This window comes from Candoia aspera, chromosome 17, assembly GCF_035149785.1.
Source record: "Candoia aspera isolate rCanAsp1 chromosome 17, rCanAsp1.hap2, whole genome shotgun sequence".
Taxonomy (NCBI): Eukaryota; Metazoa; Chordata; class Lepidosauria; order Squamata; family Boidae; genus Candoia; species Candoia aspera.
Genome location: NC_086169.1, coordinates 2,949,899 through 2,970,534, shown reverse-complemented (window position 1 = coordinate 2,970,534; position 20,636 = coordinate 2,949,899). Strand labels below are relative to the sequence as shown.

At 53.1% G+C, this 20,636-nt stretch overlaps 3 protein-coding genes across 5 annotated transcripts in view; all 3 read left to right on the top strand.

Moving 5' to 3' along the window:
• The first annotated feature begins 153 nt into the window (after window positions 1-153).
• PBXIP1 (PBX homeobox interacting protein 1) lies at window positions 154-7,029 on the top strand. 2 transcript variants are annotated; one of them, XM_063316802.1, is made up of 8 exons: window positions 154-212; window positions 811-970; window positions 2,014-2,250; window positions 2,331-2,354; window positions 2,544-2,614; window positions 3,540-3,713; window positions 5,000-5,991; window positions 6,742-7,029. In XM_063316802.1, the coding sequence occupies exons 5-8, from the start codon at window positions 2,555-2,557 to the stop codon at window positions 6,812-6,814; spliced, it is 1,299 nt and encodes a 432-aa protein (XP_063172872.1). In that variant the 5' UTR covers window positions 154-212; window positions 811-970; window positions 2,014-2,250; window positions 2,331-2,354; window positions 2,544-2,554; the 3' UTR covers window positions 6,815-7,029. The 2 variants fall into 2 exon arrangements, with proteins under 2 accessions (XP_063172872.1, XP_063172870.1); XM_063316800.1 differs by lacking the exon at window positions 154-212 and having other exon boundaries at window positions 427-970.
• Window positions 7,030-8,752: 1,723 nt separating this feature from the next.
• Window positions 8,753-14,825, top strand: PMVK (phosphomevalonate kinase). The gene is made up of 5 exons (XM_063316879.1): window positions 8,753-8,983; window positions 9,782-9,845; window positions 10,587-10,739; window positions 10,923-11,052; window positions 13,837-14,825. The coding sequence occupies exons 1-5, from the start codon at window positions 8,898-8,900 to the stop codon at window positions 13,971-13,973; spliced, it is 570 nt and encodes a 189-aa protein (XP_063172949.1). The 5' UTR covers window positions 8,753-8,897; the 3' UTR covers window positions 13,974-14,825.
• Window positions 14,826-19,076: 4,251 nt separating this feature from the next.
• Window positions 19,077-20,636, top strand: part of KCNN3 (potassium calcium-activated channel subfamily N member 3) — a 37,937-nt gene continuing 36,377 nt past the window's right edge. The window contains exon 1 of one of the 2 annotated variants that reach the window (XM_063316939.1): window positions 19,077-19,971. In XM_063316939.1, coding sequence (XP_063173009.1) covers window positions 19,192-19,971 — 780 coding nt within the window. In that variant the 5' untranslated portion in view covers window positions 19,077-19,191. The remainder of the gene's footprint in view (window positions 19,972-20,636) is intronic. The other variant, XM_063316940.1, reaches the window with a different exon arrangement.

Below are 20,636 nucleotides of genomic sequence, written 5' to 3'. Positions count from 1 at the left end.
GTTGTCCACCCACTTTTAATTCTGCCCTTGCCCGCCAGCTACATTTGCAAAGCTCGGGCGGTGAAACTGTGCATTTAAATGAAGAAAAAGGAATATGAACAGATGCAGAGGTCAAAATAAATCAATTAATCTGCACGCTCTTTCCAACAGCTTCCCCCGCTGAGAGCGAACCCTTTGTGGACAGTCCGGATCTGGAAGAAGACAAATCAAAGGTTGAACATTGAAATCGAGGGGCCGGGGCATGTGTGCAACAAGTCACAAATGTATAGTGTTTGGAGTAATTTTGTACACCTCCAGAGGGGCGCTGCATATAAATCCTTTAAATTGATAGAATTCTCCAAATCTCAACACACTTGCATTTTCAAAGAGAAGCCCTTGCTTCAGGGAAGGCTGCTGAGGTTTCATCAACGGGGGAATCCCAAATTAAAAGAACACTTTTATTTAATTATTGAAAAAGATTGCTACCCTTTCTTGCCAGATGTTTAGCATTGCTTTTCAATTTGTTTTGCTTTTTTTCCTCACTCGCTTCCTTGGTTTCAGCCCGTCTAAAGTATTTGGGGGTTGGTTCTCTTTTCGTTTGCTAAAAAACAGCTTCTACCTGATTGCCCAAATTAAAAAAAAAAATGGAATTTGTGCCCGGTGCAACTCAAGAGCTCTTTAGAGGCAACCTTTTAGCTTTACTCCAAAATATTTTCCTTGCTGTCTGTAGGCCCTTCACTGTGGACATTTTGCAGTGCTGTACGTGCCTAGAAAAAAAGGGAAAGAAAAATGACTTACCCATTTCGACAAACTTCCCTTTTTTCCATCCAGAGTCCCGAGACAGAAGACAGCCTAATTTCCAGAGATGTTTCCAGCCTATCCTCAGAATCTACCCTCCTACCTTTGCTGGATGAAAAGACGACAGAGAGCCAGAATCCAGAGGAAGAATGTTTCCCCCTTCCAGAAGAAGTGGTTGCCATTCCCCAAACAGGTGATTTTATTTACTTACTTTATTTATTTATCACATTCCTTCACCGCCCATCTCATATTGCAGTGACTCTGGGCGGTGTTTTCTTAACGTTTACGAAATTTTATGTTTTCAAAGCAAGGGACCCCTTTCTTGTAAGAGCGAGCCAAAGGATGCCTTCATTTTTTTGTGGTCAAATCTTAGGGCTTCCAAACTCTTATAATAAAAATAAAAAAATTTGCACCACCTTGTTGTCCTCCTGGCTGCAAGGGGGGAAGGCAAAGAAGAACTGAGATCCCATCAGCCTGAAGTTTGCTTGTGCCCATTTTACAGAACCATAAAACCCCATAAAGACAGTGCAGTAGTCAAAACTCTCTGAATGTATTTGTGGAAGGAAAGAAAACTGTTCTTTTCAGAGGGGTGTGCACTGCAATACAGGCAGTCCTCACTTAGCAACCACAATTCGGACCAGCCGCTTGGTTGTTAAGCGAAGCGGTCACTAAGTGAAACCACATCTGTGCTTACAACCTGACCTCAGCTCCCCTTTGCTTTGCAGACCTGCAAAGGTCGTAAATGCGAGGATTGGTCGTAAAGTGACTTTTTCATCACCGTCGTAACTGCGAAGGGTCACTAAACAAGGACTACCCGTAGAACCAAATTCTAAGAAAGCCAGTGTGGAATCGTGGTTAGAGAGGGGAATCTGGTTCTGTCGACTCTCAGCCAGATGACAGGACAGTCTTTTTTGTTTTTGTATTTTGATTGCACTGCCATCCTGGATGCCTTTTCCGGCTGAACAACTGGGTTAAAACGGTTTTCAAAAGTGAGAAAGGTCGTAGGTTCATGTTGGGGGCCTGGGAAGGAAGTCTGCATTCACAAAATAAGAAATTAAAAAGAAGACTTTGTAAATCCAAAGTGAATCAGCTTTGGGGCCATACTGAATACGTGTCTTTCCTCTCCTGAAAAATAAGTGTTCTTTGATTGGGGGGAAATTTCTGTTCGCCACAGGTGAGCCTGTGGCCTTCGAACCAGGTGGCTGACACGCAGCCTCTCTCTCTTGCCACTTGCAGGTCCCCTGCAGGAAGAGCCAAATTCTTCCAGCATCGGGGAAGGGTCTGCATCCCTAGAAGCCGACGTGGAGGGTCTGCGCAGACGGAAAGGCCACGTTGATGTCCACCACGTCGGGCCGGAGCTGTCCCACGATGCGGCTAAGGATGTTCTTGATGAAGAGAGCGACAGGCTTTCCAGGACGAAATGGCTGCTTGCGATTCTTGCCGTTGTGGGCTTTGGCGTCTTGGCCACATTGGGTAAGCGAGGACCCCGATATGGGATCGAGTCGGGGAATATTTCAGCCATCCCCAAATTCATTCTTTGCCTCTCTCTACAGGGATCATCCTTGACACCGAGGACGGTGAGTTTGGGGAGAGATTTAAATGCCCTTTTCCTTCCTGGGCTCAAAGAAGCCCGTTGCCCCCCCTCCTTGAATTCCCAGCCACAGTGGGCACAGCTGCTGTTGGAGACGGGTACCCCAATTACTTTATTTTTCAAAGCTGTAACTTTTTTTGGAATTATTTTTCTCCCTCCCACCTTCCACCTTCAGGCGCCCTGGACATGCTGAACACGGGGCTGAGCTCAGGCGGGGAAGAACTGTATCCAGCCAGTGGTGGAAAGGTGAGGAAAGGAAAGTGGGGGTGGTTTGGGGGGGTCCCCAATGCAGGCCGGGGAAGTGATGGATTAAAGCAGAATTTGGGACGATCCGTCGGAAGAAAAAGGAAGAACCGCCCAGAGTCCCTCTTTTGGGGGAGATGGGCAGTGGCTAAATGTGAATAATAAATGATAAAGAAAGAAAGAAAAAGACGCAGAAGAGATGCAACAGCTCTGTGCAGACAGCTGAAAGGGAAGTTATAGAGAAGTGGTCGATAATTATTTTCTGCAGCTGCAGAAAGTGGGAAATGTGGGTTTTACACAAGAGAGGCAGCTCTCTTGAGGTCATTTCAAAAGAAGGAAAAACTCCCCGAGAGCGGGATTTCTGTCCTAACAGCCAGGAACCACGCTGAGACAAGGAATAGGTCTCTAGTGTTTTATTACTGCTACATAGACAGAAAATCCTAACAAACTGAAGAAGCCTGGGAAAAACCCAGACAGATAAACCCCAAAGGCTAAGGCGGGCCCGATCTGTGTCTCTTTGAATGGCCACCTAATTCCTCAGTACTACGCATGCGCTTTACAGCCTGGATGGGAGCCCCCTGCTGGCCATCCGTACTCATGACAATTTCCTAGCGGAGGCTGCAGCTGGGTGAAAAGGCTGGACGGCCGCCTCCCACGCAGGCTCAAACAGCTTCTCTGGCACGTTGTAGAGGGTTGGACTAGATGATCACTGAGGTCACTCCCTTCCAACTCGACGATTCGGTGAAGCTTTGCTAGTTGTGAAGGCGACGGGCTCGGAGAAGGGCCGAGCCTGTCGCCTTGGAAGCAGGTTGGGCAATCACTGCTTCTCAGTCAACCGGGTGCTTCGATTGTCCGGCCTGGTGAAACCAGAACGAGGACAAATCTTCGGGACAGCGCCCAGGAGCTCCCTGATTTTTCTCCCCCGCAGGACTGGTCACCCTCCCTGGACCCTGTGAGCGACGCCGAGCTTCACCCAGGCAAGGAAGCGCCTTCTTCAGCGGAGGTTTCTGGTGACCCCAAGACCCTGGACGCGATGGGGCTGTTGCTGGACAAGCTGGCCAAGGAGAACCAGGATATCCGTCTTATGCAGGCTGAACTTCAGGTCGGGTTAGGGTCGGTCTCTGTGGGGCCCGTTTGGCAAACAGGCAGGCGGAGCTGGTGGGAAAGCCTCCTTTGGTCTGGAGCGGCCGAGGAAAGAGCCGAGATGGTGGACAAACCAGCGTTGGGCCCCTACTGGCCAATCGCAGCCAAGACGGCTCGATTCCTGCCGAGACAACCTAGTTGTGTTGGAATGGAAAAGGGGGTCCGGCTCTAGAATCTCGGAAACGGGGTATCTGGGCTTTAGGACCCCACCTTTCAGAAAGACGGTTAGAGGGGAGATTCCCCAATCTTCTTGCTGTCCCGTGAAGCAGCAGGGAGGTTGCGACGGACTTCCCTGATCCGAGAGGAACGAGCAGATGGGATGGCCCTGCGAGGTTGGCCAGACCGGAAATCAGTTCCACAGGAAGGCTGAAGCTACTTCGGTGGGGATTCGCTCAACATCTCAAAAGCAGCATGCCTTTTCCCCCAAAATCTCTCCATCGCAATGCACGTCCAAGGCAACCAGATTTCTGGTGAAGCCTTTGAATGTCCACTTGCAATTTATCCCCAACTTGGACAAGCTTGCCCAGTCCTGGAGGCAGATGTGGCTTGTTGGCTGGTAAACGTGGCTGCTAGATTCTCATTTCTCTCTCGTGGTCCCTTGCATACCTCTGTCTCTTTATCTCACCCCCTTTTCTTGCAGGCGCTTAAGACCCTTGATTCATTCATTGGGGTCCAAGCCCATTGGTGAAACTGAAATATCCTTTTCCCTTGTTTTGGTTCTGGAATACGATGATCCTTTGCCTCTGTGCTTAGAGCTTGGGGCGGTTTAAAAAAAACCCCTGCAAAAATACAGGTAGTCCTCATTTAACAACCACTTGTTTAGTGACGGTTCAAACTTATGACGGTGCTGGAAAAACTGACTTACAACCAGTTCTCACACGACCATTGCAGGGTCCCTACGGTCACATGATCATGATTTGGGCGCTTGGCAACCAGTTCTCATTTATGAAGGTTGCAGTGTCCCGTGGTCACGTGATCGCCATTTTCGACCTTCCTGGCTGGCTTCTGGCAAGCAAAATCAATGGGGAACTGTGTTATTTGCTTAACAACCACATGGTTTGCTTAACGCCCGCAGTGATTCGCTTAACAACTGCTGCAAAAAAAGGTAAAATTGGATTGGATTCACTTCAGGACTGCTTTGCTTAGCAACCGAAATGCTGGTCTCAATTGTGGTTGTTAAGCGAGGACTGCCTGTAAGACCTTTTGGACTGCAAAAGTCAGCTCTTTTGCTCCTCGGCTTCACAGGCCCAGAAGGAGGAGCTGCAGGCGTTGCTGCAGAAGTCGGAAGGCGAGACCTTGGCCGTCAATTCCCTGCAGCAAAATTTGGCGGCGGATAACTTGAGGCTGGTGGAGGCCTTGCAGCGGGAGACGGCCGCCCTCTCAGCCGCCCGGGGTGAAATCCAGCTTCTCCGGGAGAAGCTGCGTGGCACAGACCAGGCGGGCGACGCCAAATCCCACCAGCATCCTGGAGGGGAACCCGGCCCGCGTCGCCCTCGTGGCAAGCTGGACCATCAGGAGAAGGAACTGCGCCGGCTGCATTCCTTGCTGGCTTCGCTCCGGCAGGATCTGGCAAGAGCCATCCAGAAGGCCCCCCTGGAGGAGCTCAGAAGTCTGGAGCAGAGGCTGGCCAGTGAGTTGGAGCCCGGCGAGGCCGAGGAAGGGGCCCAGATCCCGTGGAAGGAGGGCGCCAAAGGCAGGCCGGGCAAGGCGAAACCCTGGCAGAGGAAACCCCAGGGAGAGGAGAAACTTCGGCACCAGGACAGGGCCCCCAAAGTGGCCCACGAGAGGGGGCCCAAGAGGCACCTGGCCCCCCACCAAGCCAAGCCCCCGAGAGGAGGAGACCCCCAGCGGGGAAACCGGAAAGCCAGGAAACCAGTGGAGCCCCGCGAATTGTGGGAGACACTGGCCAGGCACCCATACCCCGTCCCCCAAGGCTGCTCGGGGGCCACCGAGTGCGCCCACCAAGAAGGCTTGGCCCCTGTCCAGAAAGCCCCCTTCCTGAAGCTGGTGGAGAACTACCTTGTTGGACTGGGCTGGGGGGAGCACGCCAGTGGGCTGCTCCCCACGCTGGAGGGCTTTTTTGGCAGCGAGGGGCTTTTCGCCCACGAGCGCGTCAGCTTCGTGGGCTTTCTCGACGAGGTCGAGGACGCCCTGGAGGAGCTGGCTGAGCATTTGGGGGTGAGTGAAGACGAGGTGGACGGTTTCGAAGAAGAGGTCCTGAAGCAGCTCGGACGCAGGTGAGGAGCCCGGAAGTCGGAATGGGGGGAAAGGAAGCGTCGCGGGCAAAGAGGGTGGGGAAGATACATGGGATGGTTTCTGAAATCCTTAATATAAATAGATTAAAACGTTTCTCAAACTGGCATCTTCCAGTTGCAGGTAGTCCTCAACTTACACCATTCGTTTAGTGACCAAAGTTACAACAGAACTGGACAAAGTGACTTACGACCTGTCCTGTCCTCACACTTATAACCGCTGCAGCGTCCCCACGGTCACGGGATCAAAACTCGGGCGCTTGGGCAACGGGCATGTAGTTACAATGGTTGCAGCATCCCCGGGTCATGTGATTGCCATTTGCGACCTTCCCAGCTGGCTTCCAACAAGTAAAGTCGATGGGGGAAGCCAGATTTGCTTAATGACCATGGCAAAAAGGTTGTAAAACTGGGTGTGGCTCACTTAACAATTGCCTAGCTAGCTAGCTAGATTGATAGAAGATAGATGATAGATGATAGATAGATAGATGATAGATAGATAGATGATAGATTGATAGATTGATAGATTGATATTGATAGATGATAGATGATATAGATAGATAATAGATAGATGATGGATGGATGGATAGATAGATTCTTAGGCAGGGGTCAATGTTTGGAAACTTAGGTGTGAAAGGGAGATTTCTAAATGCCTTTCTGCAGGCCTTCTCACAAACAAACATCCCATTTGAGCCCCGGTGATCCCAGCTGAACGATAACCCAGTCCCTTTCTTGCAGATCGACTCGGGGAGACAGCGCCAAAGAGCGGAACCGCGAAGGCCACCCGCACAAGAACCGGGCACACGGTTAGACCTCCCTTGACCGGAGTGACGAGGGTTGTGTGGACTTTTGTTGAAGTATTAAGGGAAGGACATTCTTAATTTCCTTGCCATGTTGCTCCGGGTGCCGTATTCCCCCTTTGACCTTCATATCCTGTCTTACACGTCCTGAGAGATGTCCGGCTGGTTAGCCGTGGCCGAGGCATCCGAGACCTCCTTTCCCCGTCCTTGTTTCGGGATGACACCTTTGCTGGAAATGAAAGCGTTCCCCTCTACCCCGTTGGCCTCCACATCCCACAAACACACACCCTGCCCCCAAAGCTTGTCTTCCAACGGGCCTAAATCTCGCGGTCCCCTCCTTGCTTCCAACACAAGCCGATCGGGGCAGGCAAGAGGCCAACCGCAGCCCCGCGTAGGGAAGGGGGGCCCGCGGAAAATTACGGCATCCAATGTGCTTCAAAGGCGGTCTTGATGAAGAAGATGGTCTTCAAGTGCTTGCGGTCCTGCACGTTTTCAGTTGAAGAGGGCTCAGATGCCAGGGGGTTGCCCTCTTTCTCCTCGCATGACCCCCCACCGATTCCCCGTCTCTCCTACGTTCTTGCACTGTGTGTCAGACAGCAAATAAAAGCACTGATTTAGAACAAAACTCACTTGGACAGCTTGGCTGGGGAAAGTAACGTGAGAGGGTGGTCCTGCCCTGCAGGGGCCAGATGAGCAGCAGGGAGATCCACCTTCAAGTCTATCACCAGCCGTGGGGGGTGTACTTCGGGCCGGCCTCTCCGTCTGAGCCCAGCCTCCTTCGCAGGGTTGTTGCGGGACAAAGTAGGAGGGGAGAGTGCCGCGGCGTGTCTTTCCATTTGCTTATTTGGAATTCTGCTCTGAAAAATACTGTAAAATCACATACAGGTAGTCCTTGCTTAACAACCATTCGTTTAGTGATGGTTTGGACTTAAAACCGTGCTGGACAAAACTGACTTACAGCCAGTCCTCACACTTAGGACCGTCGCAGCTGCCCTGCAGTCACGTGATCACAATTTGGGCTTTTGGCGACCGGCTCGCGTTTATGGCCGTTGCAGCGTCCCGTGGTCACGCGATCGCCATTTTCAACCTTCCCGGCTGGCTTCCGGCAAGCAAAATCAACGGGGAACTGCATGGTTCACTTAATGACCACGTGGCTCCCTTAACGCCCATGATGCGTTGCTTAATGACCACTGCAAAAATGGTCGTAAAATCAGGTCGGATTTGCTTAATGGCCGCCTCGCTTAACAACCAAAATGCCGGTCCCCAATTGTGGTCGTTAATTGAGGACGACCTGTAAAGCATCTTGGGGGTCGGGGCAATAGGAAATAGTGTCTCGGAGGCAGGATGGGTGACGTTTTGCGTGATGGGGAGTGAAGCTGGTATGACACCCTGATGACCGCAGCCTTGGAGCACCACCGGAGGACTCTAATCCAGGAAGCTCGGGAAGGGCGGGCACCATCTGGGTAGGTCTTCGGACGGGCAGCCCTGGCAACTCTGCAAGTCATGCTGCAATCTGAAAGGCTTCCCGTTTCGAGGGCGCACTGCAACTCCCGGAAGGAGAAAGGCTGTCATTTCTACCCACTCCCACCCCACCCGGCTGAACATTTCCTCTAGCGCCTGGGCTCCGATCCCCTTCGCCCCCGACCAGTTGGCTGTGTGTGATGGGCGATGTGGTCCAGCTTCACCTCCAGGGCCGCAGCTGGGAAGAGCTTCAGCTGGAAAACAGCCTAGAAACCGAAACGTGCAAATAAACCTCTTCCCGCGGGCTCGCAGCCCATTCACACGTGCCGCCGCCCCTAGCTCGAGGGGGCGTGGCTGCGGGGAAGCCCCTCCCCCGCAGGAGCGCGCTCTTCCCCGCCTCCTCCCGTGATTCAGGCTCCTCCCCCGCCCCAGCCTACGCTGCTGGGCGCTTCGCTTTGTCCTCCTCCCCCCCCCCTCCGAAATGGTTGCGCCCGCTCTGCGGACGGCGGAGGCCGGGACGTTTCCATTGGCGCGAGGCGGAAGGGCGGGGATGGAACGTTCCGTCCCGGACGAGACCATCGGGGCGGGCAGGGGTGTGCCCGGGGAAAGTTGCTGCGACGCAGAGCTCGCGCCATGGCTCCGTGTCCGAAGCTGGTGTTGCTGCTGAGCGGGAAGAGAAAGTCGGGCAAAGATTTCGTGGGCGAAGAAATTCAGAGCCGGTAAAAAAGGAGCGGGGGGGGGTTAAAAATCTTGGTAGGGGGGAATTGCAGGAGGGAGGAAGGGGCGGGCCGTTTGCATGATGGACGGGGTGGGTGGGCTGCCTGCAGGAGACCACCCACCCCTCCACGTGCGTGGAGGGAGAGATGCGCCTCCCGCGGGGGCGGCACTTATTTTGCAATGCCCCCTCCCCTGATCATTGCCCCCCCCGCGTTCAGGGCCCCCACCCCTTGCACGCGGGTCTTCTGGGCGTGCAAACGCCGGTCTTAACGGTGCCCGACCCGGTTGCACCGGCTGGGCGCGTAAACGCGGCTGGGTGCAAAAGCCCCCGACGCGGCAAAGGACGACTAAATAAAGCGGGTGCGGGAATAATATTTCGGGCGCCGACCCAGAAGGTTCCTGCTTAGATTAAATCTCTTGGCTTAATTGAGAATCGAGGCTTTCTTCGTTAGCTGCAATCTATAGATTTGTCGGCTGGTGGCTGGGGGTGGGATGCAATGCCTCACGTGACGGAAGCGAACGGGGGGCGGGGAACTTGGCAGCCCTTGCGTATATGACTTTGGTGGTAAACTACTCCTGCCCCTGGAGGCTCTACTGAGCTCATAGCTAGCCAGGGGAGAGGACACATCTCCCTGGGCCATGGGAGGAGACTGCTCCAAACTCCAGTGTCTTTCCTGAGTTAGGGGACCCTTTTGCCTCTCTTTTCTGCATTTGGAGGTAGACTGCTGCTGGCTAGGTAGGCTCCATTTTGAATCTGTTGCCTTTAAAACACCCCCCCCCCCGGTTTCTTGCTCTTGCAGGTTGGGGCTGGATGTTTGCACCATCCTCCGCTTATCGGGGCCTCTGAAAGAACAATATGCAAAGGTAAGTTATGACTTGAAAAACTCCCCATTGGTAGAAAGATTCTTGGCCCCAGAGTTCCTCACCTCTGTGTCTTCCCAGGCTTTAAAAATCTTTGCCCTTCAAATCTCTATTCTACGTAGTCTGTTTGACCTCCTGAATCCTTAACAGGTTTTAGCTCGATGTTCTTATTTAATTTAAATTGCAATTAAAAAAATCAGCCTGTGGGTTTTTCTCTTGTTGCCGTTATTTGCATCATTTATTCATTTGTTTGTTTGAATGTATTATGGATCGGATTCACGTTCCCCGTTACTCCAGGGATTTGCCTCCGTGTCCTGCATCTTCCATTCCCCTTTTAAAGATAGGGTGCTCTTGAATAGGGAGGCTCTGTTTTTAAATATCCTGGCTAAGAGCCATCCATGGATCCGTTGTTGTTTCTTTCGCTGGTGTCCCACCCGACTAAGAGTTTCCTTAAGGGGGGGAGCGACAAAAGTTTAAAAACGTAAAAGCAAGGAACGCAGAGTGGCTGAAATGGATAAAACCAGCAATTGCATATATCCAAAAGAAATGGAACCCTCGGTGTTTTTAAAAGCAATGAAATTAAAAGGACTTTGTGCTGGGGGGGGGGAGAATTGTGGGCCCCAGAAATGGTCTTCCCATTTCATGTGGCAGTGAGTTCCGCAGGTGAATTAGGGCCTTTTGGGATTCCAGGGATGGGGATTTTTGGGGGAAATGGAGAGGAAGTTCTGGCTTTCTTGCACGCAGGAACACGGCCTGGATTTCCGGCGGCTTCTGGATGCCAGCGATTACAAGGAGCTGTATCGGCAAGACATGATCCATTGGGGGGAAGAAAGACGCCAGACTGATCCCGGTTTCTTCTGCCGCATCGTGGTGGAGGGCGTGACGCAACCCGTCTGGGTAAGGCCAGGGCGGATGTTGGTGCCCTCTGGACCAACTACAATGCCCATCTCAGCCTGCTGCTGGGCTGGGCTGGACAATGGGGTTTATAGTCCAAAAAACTGGGAAGAGCAGAGTTCAGAATTTGAACCCGCACCCCCAAAGGGTCATTTTCCTTCTCTCCCCCTCAACCCTGCAACGCAGGTTGTGAGCGACACCCGGCGGGCCTCGGATGTGGAATGGTTTCGAAATGTATACGGCGATCTGGTGCAAGTGGTGCGTGTGGTCGCCAATGAGGAGACCCGGAGAAGGCGGGACTGGGTGTTCGTGGCAGGTAATGGAGAGCGTGTGAATGTGTAGGCATGTGTGGTCAACAGTTTTGATACAGGTAGTCCTCGCTTAACGACCACAATTGGGACCGGAATTTCAGTTGCTAAGCGAAGCTGGCCTGATTTTACGACCTCTTTTGCAGCGGTCGTTAAGCAAATCACGGGTGTTAAGGGAACTACGTGGTTGCTAAGCGAAACTCACAGTTCCCCATTGATTTTGCTTGCCAGAAGCCAGCCAGGAAGGTAGAAAATAGTAATTACATGACCAAGGGACACTGTGACGGTCATAAATGCGAACCAGTTGCCAAGTGCCAAAATCGTGATCGTGTGACCATGGGGTCACTGCAGCGGTCATAAGTGTGAGGACCAGTTGTAAGTCTTTTTTCCCAGCACCATTGTAAATCCAAACCATCACTAAATGAGTGGTTGTTAAGTGAGGACTACATGTATTTTGCTCTCTTTCTATACTTGGCACTTGGAGGTGGTTAAAAAAAAAAGCACAAGAAAGGGAATCCAGAAAAAAGTGTCTGTAATTTACAACTAGGGCTAGCTTATTTACAGGCTGTTTCATAGGTTAAAAAAACAAATAAGCAAATCTTCTAGTCCTCATGACCAGGAGGAGAAAGCAATGGGGCTTTTTCCGACAATTTTTAAAGAATTATATGCCTGTCATATATTTAGGGCCTGCTCCTATGTATGAATGTAGAGGTTAATTAATGTAGGGATTAATGTCAGCATTTTGACAGCCAAAGACTGATTTGCTGATTTATTAAGGGGTCAGTGGCCAACACTACATCCTCTGGAAGCAAATTCCGTAATTTAACCATTTGCCGAGCGAAGCCAGTTTGTTTGTTCTTAGTAGACATATTCCCCGGTGATGGATTTTGGATTGTTTCATAGGTATCTGACACAAGCCATCATAATGTTACTCTTACCATTGAACAAATGGTGAGAATTATCTTACTGGTATGAAGATAACATGATGTTACTTTCCTTGTCCCACCCCTACCTAATTCTTTCTTCTGCTTCAGAGAACAGTTAGAATTAAGGGTGGATGGAAATTATGTAGATAAAAGATGGCGGAATTTTGCAAACAGAGAAACGTCATGAAAAGATATTGAGATTAAATGAACAGGGGAGAAAACAAAATTAATTAAGTGCCCTTTGGCCTTTAAATACGTTGTAAAATCTGGTTTTATGTCTCTGTAAATTCCATCAAATGGGACGCGGTGGCGCTGCGGGTTAAACCGCTGAGCTGTCGATCGGAAGGTTGGCGGTTCGAAACCGCGGGGCGGGGTGAGCTCCCGTTGCTCATCCCAGCTCCTGCACACCAAGCAGTTCGAAAACATGCAAATGTGAGTAGATTAATTGGTACCGCTTTGGCGGGAAGGTAACGGCGTTCCGTGAGTCATGCTGGCCACATGACCCGGAAGTGTCCTATGGACAACGCCGGCTCCAAGGCTTTGAAACGGAGATGAGCACCGCCCCCTAGAGTCGGACACGACTGGACTTTACGTCAAGGGAAACCTTTACCTTTACCTTACCTCCTCCTAGGTGATTTCTTAAGCACACCTGTGCTTAAGAGGAAGTAGGTTGTGTTGCAGGCGTTGTTATCCACACACCCAGAAAGCAGCTGATTGGAGGTGGGAGGCTGGACCTGTTTGCCCAGAACTATAAGCTGAGCTTGGTCAACCCAGTTAGGCCCTTGATCATCCTTCAGGTGTGTCAAAACTCAGAAGGAATCTGCCAGCACCTTTTCTGGTGAACACATTTTTATTAAAAGTTTTAATTGGAAAATCAGGAAGAGTCTCGTGATTTTTTTTTTTGGCCCGTAGACCAACACAGCTCTCTTCCTACGACATCTGCAGACGGGCAGAGCATCAAGCATTCCCTAACCTTTTTATCCTTTGTAAATTATAACGCTGCAGATTATTTGGGGATGTGAGGCTCGGCGGGCTGTGACAGGGCTGAGAAACCCCATTGCAAACCCTGGGGATTGTGGCTTGCAGGCTGGTGTCCCTCAGCAGGCAGGTGCTAAGACACGGTTTGATGATGGGCTGATGACACTGCTGGGTTGTGGTGCACTTGCTGTGTGGCTGAGGCTTGCTCAGCCTTGCATTCTGGGAATCCCACCTGGTCTTTAAACTGAGACACTAAGTTCCTACAGGTAGTCCTCCACTTACGACCATTCATTTGGCAACCATTCAAAGTTACGACGGTGCTGGGAAAAGTGACTTGCGACTGGTCCTCACACTTACAGCCATCGTGGGGTCCCTGCAGTCACGTGATCAAAACTTGGGCGCTTGGCCACCGCATTTATTTATGATGGATGCAGTTTCCTGGGGGGGGTCACATGATCACCATTTGCAACCTTCCCAGCCGGCTTCCAACAAGCAAAGTCAACGGGGACCTGTGCGACTCACTTAATGACTGCATGCATCACTTCACGACCACATGATTCACTTAATGGCCATGGTGATTCACTTAATGACCGCCACAAAAATGTAAAATCAGATGCAGTTGCGTGATGCCTCGCTGAACAACCGCACCACTTAACGACCACTTTCTTGGTCCCTACTGTGGCCATAAGGTGAGGATTACCCGTAGTCCTTAGGTGTGCGAAGATCAGCTGATGGCAGCCTCTTCCAGCTTGGAGCCTTCGGTGTTGTGCACGCGTGTTGGAAAAGCAACACGCTTGAAAACTGGGTTTAAGCGTGGAGATCTGCCCCGTACATCTGAGATTTGAATCCTTCCCCCTTCCTGAACATGCCCCTTTCTCTCCTCCCCAGGAATTGACGATGCCGAGTCCGAATGCGGGTTAGACCAAGGCGTCCCGTTCGACTGGGTCATCACCAACAATGGAGACCAGCTTTCCTTGGATGTCCAGCTGGAAAAATTGCTTCTCTTTGCCCAAAGCAAGCTGTAGGAAAGGCTGGGCTCCCCTCTCCCCTTTCTTCCCCCCCCACCTCTTTTGGGGGGCTGGGAGGGGTTAGGCTGGGGCTTGGCTGAAGGACCAAAGAGATTGGAGGGGGTGGGAGGAGGCCCTTCCCAAGCAGATGCCCCAAGCAAGGAACGATCCAGCGAGAAATTCCTTCCCTTCCTGGGATGGGGAATCCATTCCAGAAAGTGCCATAATCCAGTGCCGGTTTTTCTTCTTTTTTCTCCATCCCAGAAGGGCTGCATGCTTACCACCACGCAGATGTTTTTCCCGCCCTTGATCTGCCTCGGTCCCCCTCCCTGTTGGCCTCCAGGCCTGTGCGGTGGGAGGGATAACGGGGTCCTCTTTCTGTTTAGCTTGCCTTCCGCCCCCCCAGCTGCCCAATTTAGAGGAGTACCTTTTTCCGCCACCAGGGGGCAGAGCACGCCCAGCCCTTTTATCATCGCTTGCAGCTTCAAAAAAACAAACACGCTGATTTTGTAATTCCAGTTAGCTCAACGTGTGTGCCTGGAGCTTGAATTTCATAGCATTTCTTTTTCTTTTTTTCCTGGTCTGATGCTCCAGGAAAAAAGAAATCCCATTGGCAGGGGGCAAAATGCCCAGGGCGGTGGAGTGGAAAACCCTGTCTCTTCCCTTCTGCCTTTCCAAGGTGAGATTTCCCGCTGTGGCCGGGTGGAAACCTTCCCAATGCCATGATGCTCGGCTGTTACAAAACCCTTGCGTCTTTTCCCCAGCGTGGGGGAGTGAAATTGTTGTGCCTTATTCTTAAGAGCTATCCGTAGGTCGAGCTGGCTTCATCCCTGTTTTCCTTTGCTTGGTTTTCCAAAAAAAAAAAAACAACCCTTGCCAATTTTAGGGTGCCAATTTCTCTCCTGGCGAACCTCCCCTGCAGCTGCGATTCTGTTCCGGAGGCGGGGTGGGAATGCCATCTTCCGGCACCATGATTAGCAGGAGGGTGCATCTCTTTTGCCCGTCCGATTTCCCCCTCTAACTCCGCTCCTCTGCCTGATGCTGGGCTTTATCAACCTCTCCGAAGCAGGAGTGGGCACCCTCCCTATGGAGCCTGCAGAGGAAAAAAGTTGGCAACTAACAAAGCCAGCTCCAGGGAAGATCCGGTAGGGCAATCAAACTGGTTTGGATTTGCAAAGGGCGGGCTGGAAGGTGGCAGCTGGTGGGTGCTGCGAGGCTGCTCAGTTGGGGAAAAACCTTGTGTGTGTTTCGCCTGGACCCCACACACCGAATGGGAAGGCCTCTCAGCTGTTTGCGGGCACCGACGGTCTGCCTTTGCTAACGCCTCTCTTGTAGAGAATGGTCACCTACTCTGTCTTCCTATTGGGTAGGGAGGTGGTTGTTTTGCCCCCAATAAAACCCATTGGTTGGTTAAATTCCCTGCCTCCCTCTTTTATTGTCGCCTCTCTGCCCCAATCCGAGGAATCCGGAGGAGACGGAGCAACTGCTCCGAAGGGAAGGTTGCAGCGAGGTTTCACGCCGGGTAGTTTGAACGTACTTGCTGGATAGTGTCCTATCAACCAAGCAAGCGGTGAGTGGTCAGGGGACGGGTGCTCCCTGTCTTCTGATGCGTCTCACCCTCGCGGTGCGGAATTCAGCCAGCTGCTTCCAAGGCAGGCGTAAGCGGATCAAAGCAAGTTTAGTTCCTCTTGTCTGTTGAGATAGAGTGCCTCTGAATAGTGAGGATCCTCAAGAGAATCGAGTCACAGGGAAGGTCATCTTGAGGCGACAAGATGTGCCAACCCCCACCCCCACCCAGTGATGTTCCCTTCAGGCATTTGGCTTGGATAGAAATAATAAATGTATTGTTCCGGCCCTGTGCCCTAAAGCCTTGGCAGACGGTTGTTCCCACAGGCCTGTTGAAGAAAGATTTATTTTCCCCTAAGAGAAAGACCAACAAGGGGGGCTGTTTTCTTGCAAGACAATAGATGGAAAGTTTTCCCATGTCCCAGTTTGCTTCGAAAACAATTGCCGATGTTGCGGGATTGGCAAGCTGGAAGCAGTGTGACCGCCAAGGGGCGTCTTGACATTGGCTCTACGTCAGCTCTGCAATGATGCTGCCATGCGACTCCAGCTGATCCACTGGGAAAACTTGGATACTGGTCCGTCTCCCCCCCCCCCCCCCCCCCGTTCTGGGAGCCATGCACAAGTGGATTCCTTTAGTCCAAACTAAAGTGGAATTGTTGCGGTGTTTCTTGATTTTTGACAACTGGGGCCGTCCACAAACAATTGCAATGTTTTTTTTAATAAATATACTTTTACTAGTTTTTACCAAACAGTATTGGCTAACTACATTTGCATAAATAAAAAAAAACATAGAAAAAAAATCCAGAAGAAAAGATCTATGGGTAGTCTTCGACTTACGACCATCCGTTTAGCAGCTGTTTGAAGTTATGGTGCAGAAAAAATGACATGACTGGCCCTCACACTTACGACCATCACAGTGTCCCCACAGTCACGTGATCAAAACTCAGGTGCTTGGCAACCAGCATGTTGGTTGCAGCATTCCGGGCCACATGATCACCATTTGCGGCCTTCCCAGCCAGCTTCCAACAAGCAGTCAATGGGGGGAAAGCTGGAGTCACTTAATGGCCACATGATTTGCTTAATGACCATGGTAAAACTGACAAAAAGTTGTAAAATCAGGCCTCACTTAATGACCACATCACTTAGCGACCAAAGTTCCGGTCCCAATTGTCATAAGTCAAGGACTGCCTGTACTGCAATATGAATAAAGAGACAGGTACTATGCATATGGAAATTTGCCAAATATATAAAGTATACCAGATTGTAGTCTATTGCTAGTGAGATAAACCATAAAATCCACCCAAATTTGATAAAATTGTGGTTCCTGCCTCTGGTGTCTCATGACTTAAAACTTTCTAATTTTTTCTAATGAGCAATTGAAGAGGACTTATTAATCCACAGCTCAGTTGTTGATTATCTAGACTTTTTCAATGTTGCGCAATTATTGCTTTGGTGGCTAAGATTAAATAAATAATGAGCTTTTCCTCTTGAGCATCCCACTAGCCATGGCCTCCTCCAGCATACCGGAGGTCCCTGTCCAAACATTACTGTATTTGAAAGGATTAAACAACTTTTTCGTTCAAGGCCATCCCCCAGATTGCTTGAGACAGAATTTAAAGGGTTATTCCAGGCTTTCAACGGTTCCTACGTGCTCCCATTGGGGAGCCAGAAAGAAAAAATAAGGCAGCGAAGGAGAATGAAAAGAATTTAAATTCATTGAAAGAAATGGAAGTCTTTCTGCCCTGAAGGTGCTCAAAAGGGGCTCAAAGACCCCATTAGACCTCCAAGCTGGAGGGCCGACTTCCAGTCTGTAGAAGCATCAGGGAAAGAAAAAGAAGGTGAATTTTTAAAGACCGATCCTTGCTCTCCATCTATTGCATTTTTCTCCACGACGTGGCATCCAATGTGGGTCTATTTACTCAGGTTTTATTTTAAAATCGCAAAGTCGCACCAGGTGCTAAGCTGAGCCTTTCCTCACAGACTTCTCCCACCACCTTTGGACAACCTCAGCTGCTAATCTGCTAAATCGGTCCGACTTCGCCGGGTGTGCGTTCCAATCTGCAGCTGCTTTGGAAAACCAGCCAGCCAAGTTTCTGAAAGCCCAAAGAGCCATTTCGCACAAGAGGGACTGGCCTGTTGCTGATGGGTGTTGCAGTACAGGAATTTTCCCACCCTGAGATGGGGGGGGGAGATGGGGGGGAACCCTTCTGGCTGTCCATTTCTACCTAGGGAGGGGAGATGCTTCTGCTGATGGATGGCTAATTCTAAAAAAAAACCCTATATGCATGCATATTTATATCTATATCTATATCTATATCTATATTATTTATATTTATATTTGATAGATATACAGTATTTGTCTATGTTTTGTTGCCTGATCATCCCACATCCCATAGGGTTCAGCTTCACGTGCTGTGAGAATTCCCCCTTAGGATTAGCCACTTAAGGTTGGCACGTGGAGGTTACAAATGCCAGCCAGTCAACGCTGGCGTGTCAAGAGGGACCTCATTCCCAAACCCACCCCGTTTTCCTGGTCCCTCCTGGGCAGTTAACAACGCCTTATAGCCCCTGGATCCCTGGTTGGTTCGGGGATCCGCTTTCGTAGCTCGTCTCCCCCACCCCGCTCCAGATGGTGCCCAGAGGTCTCTAAAAATGGGGATCCCAGGGTGCCGCAGATCTGTGTGGTTCCTTTAATTCAGGCCTCTTCCCCTTAATTTCCCGTCTCCCTTCAAAACAGAAAGCCACCTCATCAGACCACAGGGGAAGTTAGAACAGGCAGCCACGCAGCAGGTAAAGCTCAAGCCGCTCGGAATATTTCGGCAGAACAGACAAGAGGCCTGGAAATAAAAGGAAATCTTTCTATTGTCAAGCAGGGGTGTTTCCTGCTCGCCCAGCCGGAACCTCGAAGGCGCTGAGGGAGTTCCCAGCTGAAGGCTGGTTGGGGCTGATGGGAGCTGGGGTCCGCAGCTGCTGGCGAGGGCGGAAAAATGGACAGACCCGGCCGGGCGAGATCAGGTCTTCCAGATGTTCGGGCGACCCGGTTGCCATCAGCCCCAGATGAAACGGAGGGGGGGGCGGCTCCTCTCCTCCCCCTCTCCCGGGGCTAAAAAGACGGGAGCGACAGCGCCGGGACTTCCACCGGGCGAGCGGCCGGCCCCTCCCGTTCCCCAGCCTCCCGGCAGCATCACCTGTTGAGTTTCCCACCTGCCGCCCAACCACTCCACGCCTCCCGGCCCCCGGGGGGGGGACGGGGGCGGAGCCAGGCAGGCCCTTTAAAACAGAATGAATGAAGCCTGCACGGGGGAGGGGACGGGTGGGGGATGCCAGCCGCCCGGCAGCCTACAAATCCCGTGGTGCCGCCGGCGCGCACAGGCGCAGTCCCGGCGGCCGCCTTTGGGGAGGGGGCGCCGGCGGGGGGGTGATGTCAGCCCGGCCGCTCCTCCGGCAGCCAATGAGCGGCAGGCGAGGGCAGGGGGCTTGGCCGGCGGCGCGCGCGCGGGAGGCGAGCGTGCGAGGAGCTGCCTGCCAGTCGCGCCCGCTGGCAGCCCGGCTGCAGCCGCCACAGCCCAGGCTGGGCACCCGCGGGGCCCGCTTGGATGCCCCTGCCCTGGGGCGGGCAGCGCGCTGAGCCGGGGCGGGGGCGGGGGCCGGGGCCAGGCAGCGGCGGAGGATGGAGCCGGGGGCGCCCTTCCCCGAGCCGGGCGGGGCCGAGCGGGCCGCCGAGGAGCCGCGCCCGCCCGCCGCGCCCCCCGGCCTGGCCCCGGCCCCGGCGGGCCCCCTGCGGGCTCCGCCCCCGGGGGCCGCCCTGCGCCCGGCCTCCCGCCACGGCAGCCAGCCCAACGTCAGCGGCGAGCCCTGCTGGGCGGCTCCGGGCCACTCGCCCGGCTCCAGCGGCGGCGGCGGCGGCGGCGGCGGGCCGGGCAAGCACCGGCAGGCCAGCCCGCTGGCGCACCGGCGGGACAGCAACCCCTTCACCGAGATCGCCATGAGCTCCTGTAAGTACAGCGGCGGCGTCATGAAGCCGCTCAGCCGGCTCAGCGCCTCCCGTCGGAACCTGCTCGACGCCGCCGCTGCCGCGGACGCCGAGGCGCAGCCGCTGCAGCTGCTGGCCGCCGGCGCGCCCCCCCCGCCCGAGATCGTCATCTCCCGGGAGGACAACCATTCCCCGGCGGGGCTGCCGCACCCGCGCCCCAACGCGGCCGGCCCGGGGGGGGCGGCGGCGGCGGCGGCGGCCCACAAGCCCCCCGCCGCCGGGGCCGGGGGCGCGCCCGGGCCCCCCTTCGCCAAGGCGCCCAAGCGCAAGAACCAGAACATCGGCTACCGGCTGGGCCACCGGCGCGCCCTCTTCGAGAAGCGCAAGCGGCTGAGCGACTACGCGCTCATCTTCGGCATGTTCGGCATCGTGGTGATGGTCATTGAGACCGAACTGTCCTGGGGCTTGTACTCCAAGGTAGGCGGGGCGCAGGGGGGGGGGCGGGGGCCAGCGATGGGCTGGCTGCCTTGCGGGGCTGGCTGCCTTGGGAAGGGGCGCGTCGGCGGGTCGGGCTCTCCTCCTCCTCCGCACCCTTTCCGAAGTTGAACCGGGGAGGGGGGGAGCCGAGCGTGCCCCCCTCTCTTTAGGGACCTCCCCCCAAAGTTTGACGCGCGGCGGTTCCCCATAATGCAAACCAAGTTTGGCCGTTTCGGCGCGTCGGAAAGCGGGGATCAGTTCCGGGGGTCGGCGGGAGGGGGTTTGTGTGGAAAGAGGAAGCCCTCCTTGCCTTTTGCTCCCCAACTCCCCCCCCCCCCCATGAAGTCAAGCTGGGCGCTTCCCTCCCATCTCCAAGGCGACGGGTTATACCTTTTGGGTAAGAGGGGCTCAGCTTGGCCAAGGTGAGTAAATAACGTTTTTCCACCTGGCTGCCCCCACCCTTCATTCAGCCGGTGGCCCCCATCTGAAGACTCTGCCAGAGCAAAAGTAGGGGGGGGGGCTTTCAGTCCTGGTGTTTGCTGTTCCTCATAGCTGTTCTTGGCATGTCCTATGTGGCTTTGGGGGAGAAGTGGAGGGGCTTTAGCTGGATGCTGGTAGGAAAAGAGATGGATTTTCCCAGCTAGTGTTCTGGCTGAATGCTTGAA